The sequence below is a fragment of the Medicago sativa genome, chromosome 3, assembly GCF_051527215.1.
Source record: "Medicago sativa cultivar Bolivia chromosome 3, Bolivia_mono, whole genome shotgun sequence".
NCBI classification, from domain to species: Eukaryota; Viridiplantae; Streptophyta; class Magnoliopsida; order Fabales; family Fabaceae; genus Medicago; species Medicago sativa.
In genome coordinates this window covers 69,822,972-69,847,315 of record NC_140751.1, presented here as the reverse complement: position 1 = coordinate 69,847,315, position 24,344 = coordinate 69,822,972, and the positions used below count along the sequence as shown (strand labels likewise).

The following is a 24,344-nucleotide window of genomic DNA, read 5'->3' as shown; positions in this document are numbered from 1 at the left end:
CAAAACTTTATAGTTTGTTTGTTACTGCTTTCTATACAAAAAATACACAAACATAAAAAAATGTGTTTGAAGGGGGCTGGGAAAGAAAGAAAGCAATGAAAATAAAAAAGAAGCAAGAAAGGGGAAATCCAGCACCGCTGCCGCCTCTACAACCACAGATCTGTCACGGCCATCTCCGACCAAAGCGCCGCCGCACACAACTCCCTCTTCTGTCAAAACCAATCGCCACCACCACCGTCGAAGCAACAACCACCGTGCCCTCATCACTCCATTGACGCCCCTGATCTACCCCCCTCTCTCACGATGATTCTCTCTTTATATCTCTTCTCTGCATTTTGAAAAAAAAAATCTCCATCGACGAAGATGATATGAAGAGATAATGTTGAATTTAATGTTGAGTTAATTAGGGTTAATATTGAATTTATGTTTTTGGTTTTTCTGTAATTTTTTTGGGATTGTTGAAGGTTGTTCATGATTATTATAAGAAGATGAAGAATAGGGGAAGAGGAACCCTATTCTGGGTTTCTAAAAAAAATGCTTTTTTTATAATTGCCATGTGGCCTACTAACAGAAAAGAGATTTATTTGATGGAAATGATTTATTTGGCAAACGGAGAAAAATGTAAGGGACTAAAACACCATTTTTATTAATTATGGGACCAAAATGAATACTTGAAATTAAATAAGAGACCAAACGATCTAATAAGAAAAAAAAAACTACTTAAACCTTGTGTAAAGGATAGAATCGCATTTGTAATGTGTAAGGAAAATTATTTAACTGCACTGGAGACATGCAAACACAATTTACATGGCAGATCATTTGGTCGAATTGTCCAATGCCGTTGAAGATAAATGCCTTCCACGCCAAACTCTATCAACCGTAATTGTGGAAATCACATGGAAAATGGGGACTCATTTCCTTTGGTAAAGGCTTTTATGAGTTCCCATTGTCCTTGAAAATCACTTGCGCCATGTCGTCAATCTTTATATGTCTATATTTTTTTATTCTTCATCCCATTTTTATGAAAACAAATCACAAGTTATTATAGTAGTATTCGAACATTGTACCTAATTTGTGTTTGTTTACCCTCAGTTGTAGATAAGCATCTTTTATATCTCCTTTCACATATAGAAGTATTTTTTGAGAAGGGGACCATATATTTTTTGTTTTGAGAGAGGACTATACAGAAGTTGTTAACTTTTAACTCATCTTTCATTAAAAACAAAAAAAAACAAAAAATTACCTCAACTTTTATGTCTCCTTTCCCAACATATAGATTTTTTTTAGGGGTCCGGTCCATATAGATACCTCAGCTTGTATATTGTACCGGGGAAGTTTTACCCTATACCCCAGCATCTATACTCTCACCCCTACATTTTATATGAATTGTCTATTTTACCCTTCAATATAAAGTTAAAACACCAATTTTTTCCTTGAATTTTTCGAAAAGTTTCCGTTCACCCTCTCCTAATTGCAAAGCTATCGGAAAACACATTCTACATTTTTCAGGAAGTAAAAAATCAAGCGTAATCTCTGGTTCATCAACTTTTCACAGCAAAGAGTATTCCGATTCAGATCTAGTTATTCAATTAACCTCGCGTCTGAATTTAATAAGGCAATATCTCCTCCGTTTTTTTAACGGTCATTTTAACATTATTTTTTTGTTTTTTCCTTAAAAAAACCTTTATTTTTATTTTTAAAAAAATTGACATTTAAGAATATGAATTTAATATTTTTTCTCTTATTATTATACATTTATTGATTGAATTTTATCTAACATAATACTCTATTAACGAAAATTAATAATAGTGTTTTAGTTAAACTTTTTTTATCATGTGCAAATTTACACATGATAAGAAGTTTAAAATAGTAAGTTTTTATTGGAATTTGTGCATTTTTATTAAATATATAGTTTTTTAATAAATAATTGTTGTTTTTTTAAAAAAGTTGTTACATTAGTTGTTTTAATATGTGCAATATTCCGCATGTTTAATAAACTTTTTAGTTAAGGATACTAATTTTATCATCAAAATCAATATAATTAATCATTTGTTTAATAACGTCCACAACTCAAAACCGACAATTAAAATACGATGCAAGGAGTATTAGTGTGTTTTTCTATGAAAATATTGATCGAGACAAATCGAACAACATCCTTTATGTTAATATTTGTTTTTATATGGTCAAAGTATAAGTTATGTGAATAATACATATTGTCAAAATGCAACATGTATTTTGAAACTGAGGGAGTATCAATCTTGTGGAAATCACTTGGAAAATGGGGATAACATATGAGTTGTCATTTCCCTTGAAAATAACTTGTCTGCCGACTATTGCATTACATATTAAGATGTTGATGTAGAAGTTTATTCTTTTAAGAGGGATACCATACAGAAGCCGTTAACAATTACCTCAGCTTGTGTAATGTAGTGGGAATGGTTATTAAATTAACCTCGTGTCCCTTGCTTCTGAATTTAATAAGGCAATTTGAGGATCCATGGATAAGGCAAAAACATTAATTTTGTCTATAAATTGATGCATGCAAGAAATGAAGAAATGCAATACAAAGTTGAGTTCATAATTAACAAACAATAGTATATTGTAGCTGGTTCTTTCTTTTGATCAATCAATCAATGGCTTATGTTAAGCTTGCTTCTTTTGCTGTCTTCTTGCTTGCTGCATTCGGTATATATTTCAATCATCTTTCTCACCAATATATACCATTCATGCATTTCTATTTATGTTTAATAAATCATGAGAAATTAATCAGAATCCACTCTCAACTAATTTTATCATTATATTAATGGTATTTGTATGTTGTTCAAACTTTAATTAGCTTTGTCAATTACAGTAATATTACCAATGAAGAAAGTAGAAGCAAATTGTGATGGACGTCTTTGCGGTACCTTTATGAAAGACTGTGATAGCGGTTGTGAATGCGTACTCTTTGAGTGTGTGACTTTTGTTTGTTATGGTACCTGCGAAAATCCCAATGTGGTAAGTGGGAATTTTCAGAGGAAGGTTGAGGAACATCCTAAGTTATGTTGGTCTCATGATGAATGCACAAAAAAGGGTAGTGGGAATTATTGTGCTCGTTTTCCTAATTCTGATATCAAATATGGCTTTTGTTTTGCCTCTGTCTCTGAAGCACAAGACGCATTCAAGATGGCCTCTACCTATAAGTTCAAGAAAGACTTCTTGAAGATGTCTGTTTCTGCTTAATATCGATCGATGTGAAAAAAAAGCCTACCATGCTAGATATCATGCATCTATGTACTACTTTAAATAGTAGTCTTTGTTTCCGACTAAATAATTGGATATCTTAATATCCATCCAAATTTCAATAATGATGTATGTGCATGGTTTGTCCATGTAAGATATGGTGTTATTTTATTTTGCAAGTAATGTATGCCATTACTCGTTTGTAATTTTCATATATATAATATACAGTTGAAGATTTCTATTTGTGCTTTCATGACTTTGTATTTTTGGTTGTCTTTCGTAGCATGTGTTATGCTTTTGTTAGGCCTGTTTAATTAATATATGTTTTTCACACTAAACCATCACACACTTGATCCCTTTTCCTCCAACTCCTCTCAATTCCCCAATTTCATCTTCTTCATCTCATCATATCCATCGAGTATGTCCCTCTTCCTCTCGCCACCGCCACCTGTTACATTGTGTTGACAGTTGGAGTTGCTTTGGTAGTGGCATGGTTATAAGTATCCTTGTTCTCGCTAAGCTTCCAGGAGCATAACCCTGGTTATAGTGGTCATATCTCTTAGATCTAGACCTTCGCATCGAAAATTACAAACTATGATTTGTTCTTTTTATGAGTTTTAAAGTAGAAATTGAAATCAATTTCAAGTTTTTTAGAGAGTCAATAAAACAATATTCAATCCAGTCCCTGCATTGTTGAAATGAATTGAAATTATTGAAATCAATTTGTAAGGGGACGTGAGTGAGAAAACACGGACCATGGAGAGGGGGCGGTGGCGGTGATGGAATGATAGGGAAGAAGGAGAAGAAGGAAAGAAATGCCTGCATGCATTTGTGCTGCGTGTACGATAGATTGGTCTTAGTGGTAAGGAACTTCTATCAAATTTGGAAAGATACTTTCCAAAATCACCCATTTTTCAGAAGAATACCATGATTTTATAAAATAAGGTTCAAATTCATACTACCTTTATTTATGTAGCATGGAGTTCACTTCCTATTGAATGTTTCTAAGTAAATGAACATGATACTTTCTTCTCCAACTCGAGAAGTACAACTTGTGGTGGCCATATCCAAGATTGCAATGGTCCCTTATTGCACTATCCTATCATTGTCTTAATTGTAGCAGACTACCAAGGAGAATCATTGTAAACCGAACTGATGCCACTGCGGTATAAGTCATCGTAGGGTCTTGCTAACAAGTGTTCTCAGAACACTTTGTTAAGGATTAAAAATAGGAAACAATTGATAAATTTTATGTTGAAAAAGTTACATTTTAATGTATCCTAAGATAAAATTTGGTTGCATTTCCCTTATGTATAAGAATATTTAATGTGCAAAGCTTTTTTTTTTTTCTTGTCAACAAAACAGAGTTTGTTTGTTTACCTTCAGTTATAGCATAAACACCTTTTATGTCTTGGACTGTGATATTTGTACACCCTATCCATCTTATTTATACCCCGGGTGAGTCCTGCACTCACACTCTCTAAGAGATTGAATAAGGAGAGAGAGGAGATATAAAAAAATAAAAGAGATGTAGATTGGGTGGAAAATACAATATAGAAGTTGTAAAACCAGAGCTCTTGTATTCTTCTCTAAAAATAACTGAGAAAAAATTCTATATACATTAAATCTAGGGTAAACTAATGTTAGCCTGTATTTTTAAGTATGCATTTCGACATACAAATTGGTTATCAAGACCATAAAATTCTCTAAGTACAAAATGAGGCGTAAATCTTTCGACAGGAAAGGTTCGATGGACTCTAAGATTCGATAGAGAGAAATTCAAATCCTCACTGAAGAGGCAATATCAAATGTCCAGACACGCGGAAAAGCTGTCGAAGAGATGCAGTTTAGGACCGTTGGTATATTAGCTATTTTTCTTGTGTGTGTGTGTGTGTGTCTATATATATATATATATATATATATAAAAGTTTTACATAGAAAAGAAGGGGTCAGAAATCATTGCCAACAGTTCTTCAAACTCAAAGTATCCATCATTACCAACAGCAGTGGCGGAGCAACTCATGGCCCAGGGTGGGCCACGGCCCACCCCAAACCCTTAAAAAATAATTTTTAATAGGTATATATATAAAAATTATAGTATGATGTTATATTATATATTTTATGTTGCGCTAGAATTTACAATCCTTCCGCGTGTTCCAGCGGTTAGTCGATGGTCTTTGCTGCTTCATATCTCATGATCATGATCGATTCATGCTGTGCCACTTTTTTAATTTCTTACGATTTTTCGATTCATGCTGTGCCACTTTTTTAATTTCTTACGATTTTTTTATAAAATAAATAAATTAAAAAGGCCATCAAGATTCAAATCGGTGCATATTGCTTAACTTTTAAAATTCTTTTCCACCAAAAAGGTAACAACTTTTCATATCTTGATCTTGCTTTTAATAATATATATTAACAAAGCATAATTTGTTCTAAAAAAAATTTAATAGCCACTAAAATAACTAATAAAAAATATAAATCTACACACATTACAAAAATTGGCCCACCCCGAAATTTTTTTCTAGCTCCACCACTGACCAACAGTTCTTCAAACTCATTATCCAGGCATAGAGAGAATAGAGTAACTTAATCTATGCACATGATTTGATGAACAACTTAAATGCAATTCAATTACTTTCTTTTAACTTTATTTGCCTTTTCAATTTCTAAGTTTTTTTTAGTGTTTAATCCTTTAACAAACTGATGATCTCTGTCCAAAGACAGTTTTTTTCATATCCAAACAGTTTTATTCATCTTGTTCATAAACAAACTCATGAATATGATGAACATTCGTATATTTTCTGGAAAAAATTTGCACAACATGTCCTAGAATTTCTAGTTTGATCCTGCAAGTAACATATAAAAACTAGTCATCTTGTTTACCAAATATTCCAGTAAACAATTACATATATTCTAGAAACAATATAGTTTTTGTAAAACCAGCTCTTGTATCCTTCTCTAAATATAATTGCGTAAAAAATCATATGTTTATAATTAATATAATAAATCTAATTTTAATCGTTCCAAATAAGTGTTTAATTTTTTTAAATCTTCTCTTTGTCATTCCATTTCTTCCTCGTTCGAATACAACTCCACAAGAATAATTTAAAACAACCTCAGTGCTGATAAAGATTCCTTTGCTAGGCCAGAGGTTTCTATCACTTTGTTTGCGCCGGCAGCGAATCATACAAACAAGACAAGATACATCCTACCATGTGATTAAGAGTTAAATAATGGCATGTCTCAATCTCAATTTATGATTACTCTCTTCATTATTGCGATTACTAGTAATATAAAATAATTATTGAATGCATAATTAAACACAAATCAACGTGTCCGATGAGATAACTTTAAAAATAATTTAATTAAGATCTAAACATATGACACCTACCTAGTACGTATATAATATTGCATGGTTAGGAGAGGGATATGTAGAATATTTATTAATTTAATATCTAATAAAAAGAAATACTATGTCCTTTAAAAAAAACTATGTGGCATTGACCCAAGACAAGTTATATAAAAGAAAACACTCAAAGGACGAAGAAACAGGCGATTACGAGTGAAAAAAGGAACTAATACACTTGTGCGCCCCCCGAGCGTGGTCCGCGCGCCCCAGAGTGTTGTATTTTGGGAAATAACTGCTTTTTACTATTTTTTGGTAAAAAAACAGTTTTAAGACCCAAACCCTGGTGACAACGTAACCTATAAATACAACTCCTCTCATTCAGAACGAAGCGGATCAAGAGGAAAACAAGCAATAGCTTTAAGGGTTATCTCTCCTCGCTCTATGTTTCTAGAGTTGGTTTTATTTCTTTTGGATTTTGTCTTTAGTTAATTACCATGAGTAACTAAACCCTATTGGATAAGGTTCTAAGATGAACTTCTATTTCAATTGTTGGATCTATTTAATTTAAGTCATTTTATTTAGTTATTTTATGAATCGTGTTTAATTTTATTATGGAAATTATTGAATGCATAATTAAATACAAATCGACGTGTCTGATGAGATCACTTTGAAAATAATTTAATCCTTCCGTCTTATAATGGGTTTCCTCTTTCCTAAAAATTTTTGTCTCGTATTATTTGTCCTTTTAACAATATCAATACAACATTTATTACTTTTTTTTCCACTAGCATACCCTTATTTATTGTATTTCAATCATCTATAACTATTCTAGGAACTATAATTAATAAGGATGTTTTAGTAAACCATAACACTTTGCTATTAAAATCAACACTATTATTAAAACGGAGGGAGTAATCAAGATCTAAACATATGGCACCCACAGTACTTTTCAGGCATTAGTTTAAAACTTGTGCAGTCAAATCCTTAAAAGTGTGAAAAATGCTCATTTCAAATTAAAAGCTTATGTGACAGAACAAAAAAAATTTAAAGCAATTTTAGTATCAAAATTGCCAATACCTCGGACATTCCAATAGAGTAGATTCATTGTGAAGGAGGCTTTGTACCCTTTGCACGGGTGTTATATGAAGCGTTTCTTAACACTTGCTTTTTCACTGCCTGCTGCTGCTTCTTGGACAATACTTGCGTAAAACCTTCATTCGCCGTCCGTTGGTCATATTCACGAATAATTTAAGTAAGATCTAAACAAATGTCACCTACGTAGTACACCCTCCGTCGCTATTATAAGTAAAAATTTACATTTTACATTCGTTCAATTAATGATATATGTAGTCTTTATTATTGATCACATACATCATTTAATGAATACATTCGTTCAATTAATGATATATGTAGTCTTTATTATTGATCACATACATCATTTAATGAATGAATCTAAAATGTTGATTTTTTCTTAAAATAGGGACTGGATGGTGTACATACTTAATATTGCATTGTTGGGAGAGGGATATGGAGAATACTAGTTGAGACCCGTGCTGCAAAAAAAGTTTTACTAAATTTTTGTATATACTTTAAATTTTGTTGGTAAAACTTGTTACAAAATTATTAATTAAAAAAAGTAAAAATACATTTATACCTTATATATGAAGGGAATGTGTATTTTTCAGGAGGTTTTTTATTCCATTGTTACCCTTAATCTAAATTAGTTTATCATTTTAATAATATTTTTTCAATTATTTTATTAATATTTTTTTATCTAATTTGCCAAAACTATTTTTTTTATATTTGCGTGTAATATAAAATCTCTAGTGTTATTAATAAATGATTGACCTCAACTGGTTGAATGAGCTTTTCCAAAGGACAAATTGTTAGGGAGAAATGAAGTTCGATTCCTGGGTGAAATAATCTTTGACCAATCTATACTTAGTTTACGGTCAAACTTCGGATAACAAAAATCCCTTTTTTCTTAGGAACCGGAGAGTTAACACCGAAAAAAAATGGGTGATATTAACACACGATTTTATTTTTCTAAAATAATCTCTCTAAACATGTTTGCTCACGATTTGAAATGAAAGATCTTAAATCCAAAATCAAATGTGATATAAGTTGGCCTTTATAACTAAAATATGGGCTAGCCTACTACAAAAGAATATATAGGACAAAAAAACCTATCTAATTTCATTTACCAAAATTGTGTTATAAAAATGGTGCATTAGACATAAAAGAACACATGATAGATAACACAGAGGCTCCATTTGACAACCTTTTTATCTTCTGTCTACTCGGAAGTTTTAACTGTTGGCTATAGTTTATTCTCCCGTGCCTATGGATAAGAAGATCAATTTTCTCATCACCAAAAAAACTAAAGGCACCACCAAAAAAAAAAAAAGATCAATTTTCTAGTTTGGTTGACAAGAGAGGTATGTAGACTTAATCCAGATAAAAAAAAGTTCCATTCAACTTCAAATTTTCTTCTATGTAAATTTAAGATTTTTCAATGATATTTTGGAGAAAAAACTTCAAAAATTCCCTAGAAACTGACTATTTTAAAAATTATAGCTTCAATCGATAAACCCTAATTTATTTATTATTCCTAGAAACTGACTATTTTAAAAATTATAGCTTCAATCGATAAACCCTAATTTATTTATTTTTTGTAAAGTTAATCCACTATGGAAATTGTTGTAATCACTAGAAATCGTAGCTGCAAAACTAATTTGCTCGGTTAAACATATGTAGTGTATTTCTAATTAATGTAATAATTATCAAAATCCATAAATAATATTAACCTAAAAATTTATTGGCAAACAAGTTCAATGATCGATTTTCTAAACAAATTTTTTTGGGCGAAATATACGTCTAAAAGAATAGCTCGCAGTTCAGCTTCCATGGATTTTTTTTTTTTTTTTATATAACATTTCTTATATGGTTATAGAATAGTAACAGAAACCATCATTATCTTACTTCAAACTTTGTAGAGTTTCCTAATTTCTTTGAAAATAACTTGCATACGACTATTGCATTACATATTAAGATATTGATGCCAAGTCGCCAATCTTTATATGTCGATAATGTTTGTTTATTTATTTATTTATTTATTTATTTTTCAGCTTATTTTTTATGAAGTTAAATCACGAGTTATAGATAAGCATATAGAAATCGTTAACAATTACCTCAGCTTGTGTATTTTAGTGGGAATGGTTATTAAATTAACCACGTGTCCCTCGCTTCTAAATTTAATATGACAATTTGAGGATCCAGAGAAGACAAAAGCTGAAAGGAGTTGTTTTCTTTTTATATAGGGAAAATTGCATCCACCTCCCCTGAGGTTTATGAAAATAACACTAACACCCCCTCTAGTTTTAAAACTTACACTAACCTCCCTTAAGTTTTCCACAAATATACAATCACCTCCCGTGCTACTAACTCTGTTATGTTTTCCGTTATTTTTATATTTTGTTGATGGATGTTTATACACTTCTTGTTTGTAGGCTTTTACCATTATGCTGCTAAATTGATTTCGAATACAGTGGACTTTTGATTTGATTAACCTAATGAAAGATAATTTCAATTAGCATAAAAAAATGGAATTAGCAGTTTAAATAAAGGATGAGTGATAGATGAAATTGATAATTAGATGAGTTCCAGCAGAATCATAGTCAATAATCACAGTGCAACATATATAAGGATAAGAGTGGAAAATTAACAATGTGTGAATCCATGTGAAATTAAGAAGGAGAACCCTATAGTTTCTTTAATGTCTGGAATACCTTTGATCCAATACACATATTTCTACTGGGCTGTGGTGGCTGCTGTTATGTTTAGGAGAGGTGATTTTCATAGTTTTTTTAGGTTTCGGTGTTGGCTTGTTGTGCTCTTTGGATATTGTCACGCTAGCTGTTTGGGTTTTTTTCCCAGCCTTTCAAATTCTTGCTTTGTAATCCTTTTCTACCTTTTGGTACTGCTTGTGTTGGAGTTTGATCAATATATTATAGTTTCTTGAATGGATTCAAGAAGAGGTTTGTCCCCATTAACGGTTAATTGAAAATTCTAAACAAAAAAGTTAACGGAAAAAACTAACGGTGTTAATAGTAAGGGAGGTGTTTGTCTATTAAAAGAAAATTTAAGGGAGGTTAGTGTAAGTTTTAAAACTAGAGGGGGTGTTATTGTTATTTTAATAAACCTCAGGGGAGGTGAGTGTAATTTTCCCTTTTATATATAGTATAGATATAGATGCATAATATTTATATTTTTCAGCTAGTTTTATATAAAATTAAATCTCCAGTTATAGTAGCTGTCGATCCTTGAAAAGAGTTGGTGTTTGTTTACCTTCAATTCAATTATAGTATAAGCATTCGATTTGGATCCTCAGCTGCAGCATCGTCTACTGCAATGTATGTTGCTAAATCTGAGCCATTGGATTAAATAATTAATTAATTAATTAAAATAGATAATAATAAAAATATGAAAACTGCCCAATTACGGCGTGTTCTGCACGCGTTATTTTGTTTTCGAATGGCAAACAAGAACACACGACTCAGTGAGTGTGAATGACAAAATCTTCAGATACACAGTCTCTTTCAACAATCACCTATCGGAACAACCGTTGAAATCTTCAGAACTACCGTCTCTTTCAACAATCACTCACCTATTGGAACCCCTAAATTTCTTTTGGGTGCGGTCGGTGCGGAGATGAAACGTGATTTGAAGAACAATGGATCAAAATTGTCATCGTTCAGTGATCAGTGGTCCTCTATTCAATTCTCATCATCTCACTTCTCATCTTTCTTGCAGTTCAAAATCTGGCATATACATGTTATTCTGGTTCTGTGAATTGGGTTAATCAGGGAGATAAGTTTTTCAGGTTTTAACATTGATAAAACTAAAAGAAATTTTGTTAGAAATCACTGCTTGTATCAGTAAAAAATGAAATCACTGCTTAGTGCTTCTTATAAAATGGATAAGTTATTGAGTGTGGCTCTCTGTGTTTTGGTATGTGCTTTGAGGTGGATGGTGAATTGGTGATTAATTTTACTGCGGAGTCACAAGTGATTTTAACTAATATTTCTTCTGCAATTTTCTGGTATTGGTGGCTTAACATTACAATTGTCTCAGTCTCAAATTCAGACAATTATTAGAATTGTTTTTGGAGGATGATCACGGTTTTCATTGAGTTCGAGCTGCACATCCACATCTCAAGCCATGCTCTTGTCATAGGATTATGTTAGTATTTTGCCATATGAGTTGTTGGATTGCAATTAGATTTATTGGCTGTACTGGATTTTGTATGGCATTTAGCAGGGTTTTTTTTTTTTTATCAAAGTTTAGTTCTCCTTAAATAGAGATATGGTCATTGGGTGATGGAGCAAGTTGTGTGAACTTATAAATGCCTTGTGGCTTGGTGGAGTTTGGTTTGGTTAGTGTATACTAGTTTGTAAGATTTGAAAGTGCAAAAGATATTGTACAAACAAGAAACTCATTTACCGGTTTGGAATTATTATTTTTTTGAACAAGTACTGGTTTGGTATCATTTTTTTTAAGGAAATATGTTTATAGCATTTCATTAGATATCAAATTGTTAATACATGTTGAAACATAATAAAAAATACGGAAGCTAGACTCGGAAAGGGCTGCCTTTGCTAATTCATAGGCAACCCCATTCGCTTGCCTCTTAGAAAACTCAACACGAGAGTTTGGTAAATAAAGAGAACGATAGTGCCTATTACTATCCATAATGACCCCAAATTCCGTGAAATCACCATTGCCTCGGTTGAAGTAGTCTGCTACACGCTTTGAATCTACCTCGAAATCAACATTTTGGAGTTGTAGTTCATGAACCCAACGAATGATGTGATGCAGCCCCAATGCTTCTCCAATATCAACTGAACATAACGGTGTGTGCCACATTGTTTTTGCACGAACAAAACATCCATCTTCGTCCCTTATACACATACCTACACCGACTTTGTTAGTGGAAGATGAGAACGAAGCGTCCACGTTACATTTCAGCTGTCCACACATTGGTTTTTTCCACCTATTCCCCTCATTACTTCCTGCCGTGACCTGCTGTGTAGTTGGCAGCATGACAGCAGCTGCATTTCCTTGCTGAGATGCCTGCACTTCCTTCTTTTTGTTTGCATTTCTCCAGTCTTCAAGGAGATGTTTGGCTCGCTCAATTATACTTCCATTTGACTCTGTTACTTGCTGCCATAACTTATTATTCCTACTCTTCCAAATGCTCCACATAGTTTTGACAAGTAGCTCGGATTGCACCGTTGTACCGTGTTCCAACAGATAAAAAATAATTTCCGGTGCATCATGAAATCTATGCAGAAGTGGTTCTATTACTTGTCATAAACCTGTACTTCTCCAAATACCAACTGCTATACAGCAGTGGAAAAACAGATGATAACAGTCCTCGTGACGGTCGTTACAAAATACACACAACGACGGACAATTTACTCCTCTATTATATCATGTTGCTTGGATTTTAAATTAAAAAACTTATTTTAATGACGGTACAAACTCATTTTAGAGAAGCTAAACACATAACAATATATCATTTGATTATTTAAAACAAGAAAAGCAAATGGATGTTTTACTTGCATTGACATTTGACAGTACCTAATCAAACAGCAAAGAAATAGTACAATAATTGTAAAAGGGGCTCATGTAAAGCAATACCTAATTAAAAATTCATGATAACACTTAAATAACTAATCAAAAATAGCAGCTGATAAAAAAAACTCATGTCAACACTGAATTTGTATCATAAGCTCTTCAACATCTCAGCACAACTACAGGCCTCCATTCAAGTCTCTGGTACCATCATCAAGTTGCTCCTATAATTTAAAAAATGCAAGTTAATATTATATATATATATATATATTTGAAAGTGAATCGTATAATTTGAAATTTACCATCAATAAGCTAGTAAAACTAGTGACGCCAAATTGACTAGATGTTCCATCGTCTCCCTACATAAAAACCAAAATAATTTAAACACTAAACATAGTTAAGGTCATTCACAAATTCAAATTGTTATTAGCTAACCATAGATGGTTGATTGTATGCATTATTAAGCCATATAGGTGCACTTGTAATTGGCGATGCATATGGCCGTTGACATTGTAAATCACTAATGTTGGACACAACATATTGATTTTGACTTTGTGAAGCACTTGTGTTTGACACTTCATCCCGCCTCATTACATTTTTGGAAACCTGCTTAGCTTTGTTCTTCTATATGAAAAAAAGGAATATAAAGGTGAGCTTATGTAGTCAACAAAAACAAAAAATAAAACTAAATATAATAATAATACCATAGGTTCTTGAATTTGTGAAGCAGTGGACTTTGCGCGTTTCTTTCTCTTGGCCAATTTTGTTTCTACCCAACCTTTCCAACGTTTTGAACCCTTTGGACCTTCTTTGTTCTTAAACCCCTTTACTTGTGTTGCACCATCATTAGTACATGATATCTCTTTAATATTGTTAGAGGTTCCATTCACTTGTTCACTACTTAATTTGCATATTTTGAAACTTCAACATTTGCTCATCCAATTCATCAGCAACTTCCTTAAGAAACTCAACAGCTTCTGGACTTCTACATCCTTCTGTGACGATCCTAATAAAGCGGGGACAAATTTCCTTATAACATTGTGCTGGAGATAAATCCAAGTCTTCTGCAACATGACTAACACCAATAGTTTGTGAAGCTCTACTTCTTGCTATCTTTGTCCACCTCTTTAAAATATAAGGCTCTGGCACTGAAGTAACGTCCATATGAATGAAGACTTTTAAGCAATGACAACAAAGTATGCCAAAGCTCTCAAATTTACGACAAGAGCAACAAATTGTATTCTTTTCCAAATCGAAGGTCACTTGCCATTCTCCCATATTCCTTTTCTTGGCAATAACATAAGTAGATGATGATGTTTGTATGTCCATGCTTTTCACAAAGCATGCTTCAAACAACTCATACTCACGTTGGAATAAGTCAAAAATAGTAGGAGTATAAAGCTTGGACACTTGTTGCAAAATATCAGAATACGAGTTCTTCAGTCTTGGAATTTTTTGGCGTGCTTCAAATTCACACTTCAATTCTTTATACCGCTTTTCTTCTACAACATCTTCAAAACGCTCAAAAAATTTAATTAAATCCAAGTCCTTACTCATAAAATTTTTAATATCTGCATTCACGCTTTCACTAAGTTGAGTGCTTCGCATCCCTAATGTCAAAGTCTTCTTCGTGTAACAAGATGCCCATTTCTCCTTTATACTGTACATTCTTTGCAACCAATCATTTTTCTGAACACCATACTTTATAAGGAGGGATGTCCAACCATCTTCAAATTGTTCTTCATCTTCATAACCATACATGCATTTCTTAAAGTCAGTAAGAAAATAAGATTCCCCCTTCATTAAATTTCCTAAGTGTTTAATTCCATTTTGCATCAAGTGCCACGTACATAAACCATGGTAAGCTCCGGGCATAACCTCGGCTAATGCTTTTGCCATTGATTTGTCTTGATCAGTAAAAACTGTTTGAGGCATTTTCTGCTTATGTACTTCTAGAAATGTCTCAAAGAGCCACTCGTATGACTCAGCAGTTTCATCATATAATAATGCAGTTCCAAAAATTACAGCTCCTCGATGGTGGTTAAATCCCGAGATGATTGCTAGTGGTCTGTGTGAACTATTTGTGCAATATGTTGAATCAAGAGAAACAACATCACCAAAATAACTGTAATCAATCAACATCCTAGCATCTGCCCAAAACACATTGGTGATCTGATCTTCAATATCTAGCTGATAAGCATGGTAGAAAGTTGGATTTTCTACTGACTTTCTTTGAAAGTATTGCAGTAAATAGCCAGCCTCCCCTTGTACCAAACTTCTTTCTCTTTTTTTTCGAAGATAATTCTTTTGATCAAGACGAATAAAACCCAAGTTAGTTCTGCCTCCTGCTTCTTTACTCAGTAAATCAAACGATTTCCTTTGTTGTACACCGGCACTATCAGCTAGTTCAATTTGTTGACATTGAATTTCAGAAACCTTTCGTTGAGAAGACAACATATGAGTTGTTTCTGGCAAATGTAACTCGTGGTTGTGGTCCTCCACAAAATCATGCACCATCAATTTTCCATCCACATTCTTAAGTCCTAACCTTGCTTCACAATTTGTTCTGGTCACTAGTCTTGGATTCTTTGTTTTATGATCTCGCTTGTCTGGCTTTCGTATGCCTTCTTTGCAGCAAACAAACCTACAAGAAGAAACTGAACCATCCTTTTTTCTGTGTGTATAATCTTTCCTCACCCCAAATCCAACCTTACCACCGTAAGTTTTCCAGAACTCCCAAGCATCTTCAAAGCTACCGAAAACCATATCTACTTTTGGCTTCCAATCTTCATTCATCTTGTATCAAAAGTCTTAAAAATTCCTAAAAAAAATAAATGTATATCGTATTTGCGGTAGCCAAATGTATACCTTATTTAATTATACATGAGTATAAACAGTCTAAATTATCGTAAAAGAGTATATATAACTCACAAAAGAAACATATATATAATATTTAATGTATCACATTTTAAAATCAATTCTCAACTCTCTTGGTTAATTTTTTGTAATCGTGAATGAGGACAAACATGTGAAATAATTTAACGTCAAAAAAAAAACATGTGAAATAATTTGTTTCTTATATAAGTAATAAGGACAAACATATGAAAAATATTACAAGTAAAAGAAATGGATCAGCATATGAAATTAGTAATGACCATTGGAGAAAAAACAACAAACATACCTGAGATTTGAGACAATCGAAAAAGTAAATAAGGACAAAGAATATTAGCGTTCTTTGTATCTTGGCACAAGCTAGTTAGTTTTTGCAGCATCAATGAATAACTTCCCTGGTAGAAACAAAATAACGCGCGCACTACATGCAGTAATTGGGCAGTTTTCATATTTTTATTATTATCTATTTTAATTAATTAATTATTTAGTCCAATGGCTCAGATTTAGCAGCAGACATTGCAGTAGACGATGCTGCAGCTGAGGATCCAAATCGATGTTTCCAACGTATAGTAGTTGTAACCAATTATCCCAGCACACGTTTTGTAAGTATGCCATCCTTCGCCGAAGAGAAAGCTTCAACCGCACCAGAGTTCCTCTTCCACCATATCAGTTCACCGCAACCACACCGCAACCACGTCATCCTTAATCGTGTTTCAGGTCAAATCAATTTTCAAAATTATTAAAGACGAAATTCTAAATTTTTTAATTTTTACCATATTGTTTGTTTATGCCCAATAAACAAATAATATTCAATTTTTCGAAATAAAATAAATATGGTGATATAAATTTTTTTTGAAGAAATATGGAGATATTTTTTTTTGGTAGTGTTACAGTGTAACGAGGAAAAAAGAAAAAAGAAAAAAAAAAGAGAAGAAATTAAGTTCCAAGCTTATCTCTCAGGATGAGAGATTTCATGCCAGGCGGAGGGCAGTTCCAGTGAGCAGAGCACCTTCCATGTAATCCTTCCTTAGCCAAAAAATCTGCACACATGTTTTGTTCCCTAAGAACATGCCCCAATGTTGTATTTCCATTTGCATGTAAAACATCTCTAATATGAAGGATGTCAGTAGCATAAGTGTGCAAGGTATGATCGTGACCATCAATAATCAGGTCAACTGCTTTCAAACAATCACTCTCACAGATAATGCTGACATAACCTTTTTTACTACAAAAATCAAGACCTATCTGGATAGTACGTAACTCAGCTAATAACGCAACACCTCCAACTTCATAGTGAGAAATATGGAGATATAAATTGTGTAAGGAGATTATACCAAAAAAAAAATTAAAAATTGTGTAAAGAGCAACAAAATCAGCTTTTTTTTTAGGAAACGACAAAATTGTTAAACAATAATTATATTCAACACAATTCAAACATCATTTACTCCTTAAGATTTTTGCATTTTTTTTTTTGTCAATTAGCTTAGTGACTAAATATTCTTGTTTAAGGTGAATAAATGGCAAACCCAACGTTCAAACTCTGACCTCTATATGTATAATTCTCCTTAAGATTTTTGCTTTTTTTTGTCAATTAGCTTAGTGACTAAATATTCTTGTTTAAGGTGAATAAATCGGAAACCCAACGTTCAAACTCTGACCTCTATATGTATAATTCAATGTCTTTACCAGTTGAATTATGATCTTGTGGATATATTTTTGCTCTTTATTTGGGGAGCGATTCTTGCTCTTTATTTTGTAGGTTTTGGAGTGTTGCGGTGTCCGAGGAAAAGAACCATTCAAATCATGAAAGGCACATTTGGGTTTTTATTTTATTCTTTTGCAAAAGTTTGGACGGAAGCTCCTACATGCATTGTTCTCAAAAACGCGACTTAAGTCCCTAAATCCTGGTTTTTGCGAATTTGTGTAGCCTCAACGACTCAAATCCATAGCAAAGTCCTAAAAACATGCAGAATCCTATCAAAATCGCACAAAATCGTGAAACCCGTTCAAAATTGCAGGATTTTTTTTATAAGGGTCAATTTTTGATCCGGTTCGTAAATTGACCCGATTTGAATCCATGACCCGGTTCTACAAATACCCAAAAGGCCAAAATTTTCCATTCTTTCACTTCCCCCACACTTCCTCAATAGTTACATAGGATTGTTCATTTTTCATCTAGTTCAAAAAGAACTAAACCTAACTAGATTGCCTCCTTCCTTCAATCCATCATCCTTTTGCTTCAACCCATCATTGTTAGACATTTAGTATTTGCCTTTAAGTATTTTGTCTAGGTTATTTAGCATTATTATGACTACTAAAGAATATTTGCATCTAGGCTTTGAGTCATTTATGTATATGTATTTTGTGGACTTTGAACTTTAGTCATTTATGACGATGTGCAATTTATAACATATATTTAGCATTATTTTTTGTTTTGGTAGAATCCTCGATTTTGATTGCGATTTTACGAGTCGCGACTTTGCTATCCTAAATCGATTCTACAAAAGACCTGGAGTAAAATCCTTCGATTTTGATTGCGATTTTACGAGTCCCAATTTTGGTACTCCCTTTCGACTTGAAGTAAAGTCCTGATTTTGATAGCCTTGCCTACATGTATAAGCATCTTGTATGTCTCCATTCCCAGCTCATGTATTGTACAATTTTCTGAATTTAATAATATAGAGATTATTAATTAAATTAAGGGTCATGTTAACTTGTGCCCTTAGGGCACAAGTTAAGGAATTCAAAAGTATAAATATTCCCTCAAATTTTGTGCATTTTATTTATGATAAATTCAAAAGTTAAATTGAATACACACATTCCAACAAAAAGTTACTATGTTGGGTTCCTTATCTTATTCCTTAAGGGCATAAGTTAACATTTCCCTTAAATTAATTAACCCCGTGTTCCCTGTTTCTGAATTTAATAAGGGAAACATTATTAACCGTGGGATCACAGTAGCATTTATTTTGTCTATAAATTGCGCTGCATGCAAGAACTGAAGAAATGCAATACAAACTTGAGCTCATAATTAACAAACAATAGTATTCTTTCTTTTGATCAATCAATGGCTTATGTTAAGCTTGCTGCTTTTGCTGTCCTCTTGCTTGCTGCACTCTGTATGTATTTCAATCATCTTTCTCACCAATATATACCACTCATGCATTTCTATTTATGCTTTAGAAATCATGAGAAATTAATCAGAATCATTTTCCACTAAATTTAGCGACAGAAGTAATAAATTTCAGTTGTTTTTCTATCTAAAATTGGTGGTCAATAATTTTATTCTTATAATAATGGAATGTGTAATGTATGTTGTTCAAACATTAATTAGTTTTGTCATTTTACAGCGATATTCCCAATGAAGAAAGTAGATGCAACAATTCCTTGTGGAGGTATTTGCGGCCTGTTTGTTGGATATGACTGTGGCAGTTGTTTCTGCATCATTCCCCCTGGCTCTTATACTGGTGCTTGTGAGCCTAGTCGTTCTTCTGTAGATCATATGAAGAAGCTTCAGGAAAATCATAAATTATGTTGGTCTCATGCTGAATGCACAAAAATGGGTAATGGGAATTTTTGTGCTCGTCTTCCGAATTCTGATATCAAACATGGCTGGTGTTTTGCCTCTAACTCTGAAGCGGAATATGCATTAAAGATGGCCTATAGCTTAATATCCGATATGTCAAAAAAAACCCTACCATGCTAGATACTATGCATCTATATAAGTAGTCTTTGTTTCCGACTAAATAATTGGGTTTTGTTAATATCCATCCAAATTTCAATAATGATGTATGTGCATGGTTGTTGTGGCTATTTAATATTATATGGTGTGTGTTTTCTGTAAGTAATGCATGTCATTTACTCGTTTTCTAAAATACAGAGCTACCAAATTTGGTTGTTTCTCGTCTATTTTTACAACTTTTTTTTTTTTTTTACAACACTTATTTTTACAACCTGTAAACTAAAAGAAAGAAGAAAAACAAATAGAAGGAAAGAGGTGAGTCACAAAGACTCGGTTAGAGTATAACGATCAAAATGGACATGAGAAGTGAGAATCACATGTTTTACAGATTATTAAACTAAAAAAAAAAAAAAATAAAGTCAAAAATTAAAGCTCAATTCTACCTTTTAAACATTTCACAACATCGAAAATAACATTTTCCATGAAATTATTAACAAGAACTCATCATTAGAAATACATGTGAATTCTAAATGTCAAAATACATCTATCAATAAAGGAATTTAATAAATCCAACATTTCTCATATATGTCATGTCATCTATATCATTTCACTATGTGCACATAGACCACATTATATCTTCGTTGTGGCGAACGCTCTTAAATGGACTACGAGCATTTAGCGCGTAAGCTGCATTATCTCTTTGTTGTTGTAAACGGTCTCAAAGGGGCTACGAGCATTTAGCACGTAGCCTGCATTATCTCTTCGTTGCAGCGAACGGTAATCATCTATGTTTACTATGACCTCGTGGCTCATAGGTTGCATTATCTCTTCGTTGCAGAAACGGAAATTATCTAAATTACTATGAGCATGTAACTGATACGATGCATTATCTCTTTGTTGCTGCGAACGGTTTCCATTTCAAAGTACTATGAATAATTTAGTCCATATGCTACATTCTCTCTTTGTTGCATCAAACGTAAATTATCTAAATTCCTATGAGCCCACAACTCATAGGCTGCATTATCTCTTCGTTGCAGCAAGATATGGATCTTTGGAATAGAATTCGGGAGTATGATCAACGTTCAACCGAGGAACCATTCACTCCGGTTTTATCCAAGAAACAGAAGAAGCAATTAAAGGAACAAGTACTTCGAAAGTCGTTGTATCGAACCCGCTCAAGGGGTGACTGTAACAGCCCGATTTTTTGCTAGATTTATTTTATTATTTATTTATGTGTGTTATATGTGCTCTTATGTGATTTATTGCCTCTGTGTGTATCTTTGGTTGGGAGTTGTGGAATTCAGTGTTAGAAGGGTATTTTAGTCATTTTGGACTCAGGGGTATTTTGGTCATTTTGTGAGTAGGGGTAATTTAGTAATTTTGATGAGGATTATTTTTAGTGCTTAGTGAGAGCCTTATTATTTTACTAAGTGCTAGGGAGTTGTAGTGAATTGTTTTATTACCGGTAGGTGACCGTTATTATTACATTTTACCGTTAAGTGAGTAGTAACATTTTGAATTAGAATAGTAATGGGTTAGACCCATTAAGGCATTGTAAGTTGAGCCCAATTAGGTAGAGCCTGTATAAACTCTAGTGTTAGAGGAAAATAGGGTTTACCATCATTTTTCATTTTGAGAGAAGAGGTAGAGAGAGAAAGAGCAAGAGAAGAGAAAGGGTTGAAGAGGAAGATCTAGAGAGAGCTAGAGGAGGCTAGAGATTCAAGTCTTTGGAGCTAAAGTGAAGCCTTAGTTGATTTTGTGAAGAATTAAGGTAAGGGGTTAGACTTTAATCATAATTAATAGTTGTAGTTCTTCCCTAATTCTTTGCTTAAGTGGTTAATTTGAATATTGTTGTAGAAATTCGTGCTTAATTTTGATGACATGATTATGTACATGAATTGAATGATAATTGTGTTGTTGTTGTTGAATTTGTATGTCAAAATGGGTATATATGACCATAATGTGTTTTTATGTGAAATTGATGATGAATGATGCTGTGGTTGTTAGATTGTTGATGAATTCATGATTAGATGTTGTTGTTGTTAGATGTGTTGTTGATGAATTGATGCATTGGGTATCATGAATTGGTGAATTGGTGATGAGAATTGTTGTTGTTGAAAGTTGTGGAAGTTTGGTGAAGTTGTGAATTTTGTTGTGTTGGTGTTTTAATCTCAAAACTTATGCATGTTTAAGTGTTTTGAAGTGTATGTGACCTATAAACATCTTTGGGATTAAGTTTTGGGGTTTGGAAGGATCAAAATTGGGATTTTGGCTGAAAAAGGGTTGGAACCCGTAACTGATTTTTGACAGACTGATAGAGGACGCTTAAGCGTGCTCACCACGCTTAAGCGAGCTGCAAGCGAGCTACCCAGCGTGCCAAAAGCGTATACTCCCAGAAGCTACTGGAAGTTGGACGCTTAAGCGTGCAGAGGACGCTTAAGCGTGCAACACCCAGTTCAGCCATTTTTATTTCCTCGCTTCGTGCACTTAGGGACCAATCCGGGCTTTCTAAAATGTTTCTTTTAACTTGTTTAACCTCTGTTTACACACTTAAACCTACTGGAACTTCATTTGAATCGAATTGGACTTGATTTTGTGAATTTCAGTTAACTTTTGAAAAATGGTCCAAAACGTAGGACTGAGCAGATTCCAACCACCCGACCGAAACCCGAGAAACCCGTTGAAAATATGAGTGTTACAGGCGGGGCGGGGCGGTCCACGGGTAGAAAATGAGTAAAAAAACGGTTAGAGAGGGGTTTGGACGGTCGATGTCGGCTTAAAAAAATAAATTTATTGCTACCCGAGCCCGACCGCATTACAGCAAATAATATGAACACTCATATGTCACGTGTACTAGCTAGCTCTAGGTGTGCAGTTTTCCTTTGGTTTGTAGCTGTACACAAGTACATATCTCATAAAATATAGTTTAAAATGAATACTCCAATGTACTAGCTAGCTACTACGTGTGCTGCTTTTGGTTTATAGTTGTATACAAGCACACAGCTCATAAAAGCTTTTAACCAAAGCATCTTCTACCTTGCATTCACGTCTCTCTCCACCATTGTTGTCGTAGATGAGAAGAAAATTTGGTACTGCCTTGTGAAATTACTAACCGAAACTACCCGTCCGACACACCCGTGACTCCACCTTACCCGAATCCGACGCTAATCGTTACTCATACTAACGGAAATGGGTGTCTTTTTAAGCTCTTCGGTTTTCCATGGATGGACACTTTCCGGCCCGAACCCGGCCGAACCCGACCGGTGCTCACTCCTACCAAAACGTCAATTTTCCAGAAACTCGTTTTTCTCATGGAATTGAAGTAGGGTTAAGGTTGTGTACTGATTGTATGATTTCTAAAAATGGATGTGATTGGTTTCATCAAGTCTTAGTTGTTTTGCTTTGAAAATGGGATTTTCTTGAAAAGTGATTATGTGAGACGAACTTTGTGAATTTCATGATTTCGTCGTGTTTAGCCGGTGAAACGCCAAGGTATACTCTACTGCACTTATATGTAGCCTAAAGGTATACTTAGTTGAGGCATTGGATCTTGTTTACCTGGTTTTGGTTCAATAGCTTCAACTATTTTGAAAATGGTAGTAAGATAGACGAACTTGGTTGAAAATGGTTCCTTTAAACCAACTACCTTATAAATCTTTCGTGAATGGTTTTACATGATTAATTGAGAATATGTGGATGATTGTTGAAGGTTGAATATGATAATTATCATGAAATGTTGTGTTGCTCCATTTTACTTGGTTTATGAGGAGTATATGGAATTGTTGTGATATTTTCTAGTTGATGTTGATGTATGTTGATCCATGCTGATGACTCTTATTTGAATTGTGATTTGTTGAATGTGTGGACATGAATACTTGATAATGCAATTGTTGTTGAGATAGTTAATGTAATTGGAGGTGTACTTTTACATTGTTGTTGATAGTTGTTATGTTGAAGTTGTGCATTATTGGGTCGTTGTTGTATGTCCATGCATCATATCATATGAGTCGTATGTTGAAATGTAAAAGGAGGTGTACTTTTACATAGTTGTTGTAATAGGAGGTGTACTCTTACATAGATGTGCGGTTGGCATCTACTGTTGTTGTATGGTACCACATGCATATATGTGTCAATGTATAGGTGCATTGCATATAGAGATGAGATCTTGTCGTGATATGTGAAGGATGTTTGTTGGTGATAATTGTTTGATGAGTGTTGCTTGTGATACTTGGAGTGATTGTATGAATGTATATGAAAATTTATTGTTCATGCAAACTATTGAAAGTTGAATTGATTCATTTATGTCAATTATTATTTATTAATTGTGATTAATGTAAAGCTAACCTCCAGTGGTTTTGACCCCCTATCTGTCTGTATGGATGGGTAGACGATGTGCATGAGTAGTTGCTTTTGGTGAGTGCTTGGATAGTGGGAGCTATCTCCGTTAACGTTTGGAGTCGTAGGTTTAGGCTCTGATTAAGTGGTCGTGTCTTTATATTATTGTTGGATTCTATTTTTATTGTTGAAACTTGCCCACTTGTTGGGACTTGGAGGATGTTA

At 33.4% G+C, this 24,344-nt stretch overlaps 2 protein-coding genes and 2 pseudogenes across 2 annotated transcripts; 2 read left to right on the top strand and 2 right to left on the bottom strand.

Annotated features, from left to right (window-relative positions):
* The first annotated feature begins 2,558 nt into the window (after nucleotides 1-2,558).
* On the top strand, nucleotides 2,559-3,475 carry LOC146939664 (albumin-1-like). The gene is made up of 2 exons (XM_085753224.1): nucleotides 2,559-2,685; nucleotides 2,852-3,475. Exons 1-2 carry the CDS (start codon nucleotides 2,634-2,636, stop codon nucleotides 3,220-3,222), a joined length of 423 nt encoding a protein of 140 aa, XP_085609350.1. The 5' UTR covers nucleotides 2,559-2,633; the 3' UTR covers nucleotides 3,223-3,475.
* A 7,457-nt stretch (nucleotides 3,476-10,932) lies between these two features.
* Nucleotides 10,933-16,006, bottom strand: LOC146939663 (protein FAR1-RELATED SEQUENCE 5-like; annotated as a pseudogene).
* A 1,032-nt stretch (nucleotides 16,007-17,038) lies between these two features.
* LOC146939662 (uncharacterized) lies at nucleotides 17,039-18,363 on the bottom strand. Its single transcript, XM_085749803.1, has 2 exons — nucleotides 18,312-18,363; nucleotides 17,039-17,388 (listed from the first exon to the last, which is right to left on the bottom strand). Exons 1-2 carry the CDS (start codon nucleotides 18,361-18,363, stop codon nucleotides 17,039-17,041), a joined length of 402 nt encoding a protein of 133 aa, XP_085605929.1.
* An 806-nt stretch (nucleotides 18,364-19,169) lies between these two features.
* LOC146939661 (albumin-1 pseudogene) lies at nucleotides 19,170-19,808 on the top strand (annotated as a pseudogene).
* Nucleotides 19,809-24,344: the final 4,536 nt, after the last annotated feature.

Bases quoted from the DNA above. Each gene is read 5' to 3' on its own strand.
- LOC146939664 (XM_085753224.1), top strand. From the start codon at position 2,634: ATGGCTTATGTTAAGCTTGCTTCTTTTGCTGTCTTCTTGCTTGCTGCA. The intron at 2,686-2,851 runs GTATATATTTCA...TGTCAATTACAG, and splicing joins CTTCTTGCTTGCTGCATTCG to TAATATTACCAATGAAGAAA.
- LOC146939662 (XM_085749803.1), bottom strand. From the start codon at position 18,363: ATGTCTAACAATGATGGGTTGAAGCAAAAGGATGATGGATTGAAGGAA. The intron at 17,389-18,311 runs GCAATCTAGTTA...CTCACTATGAAG, and splicing joins TGATGGATTGAAGGAAGGAG to TTGGAGGTGTTGCGTTATTA.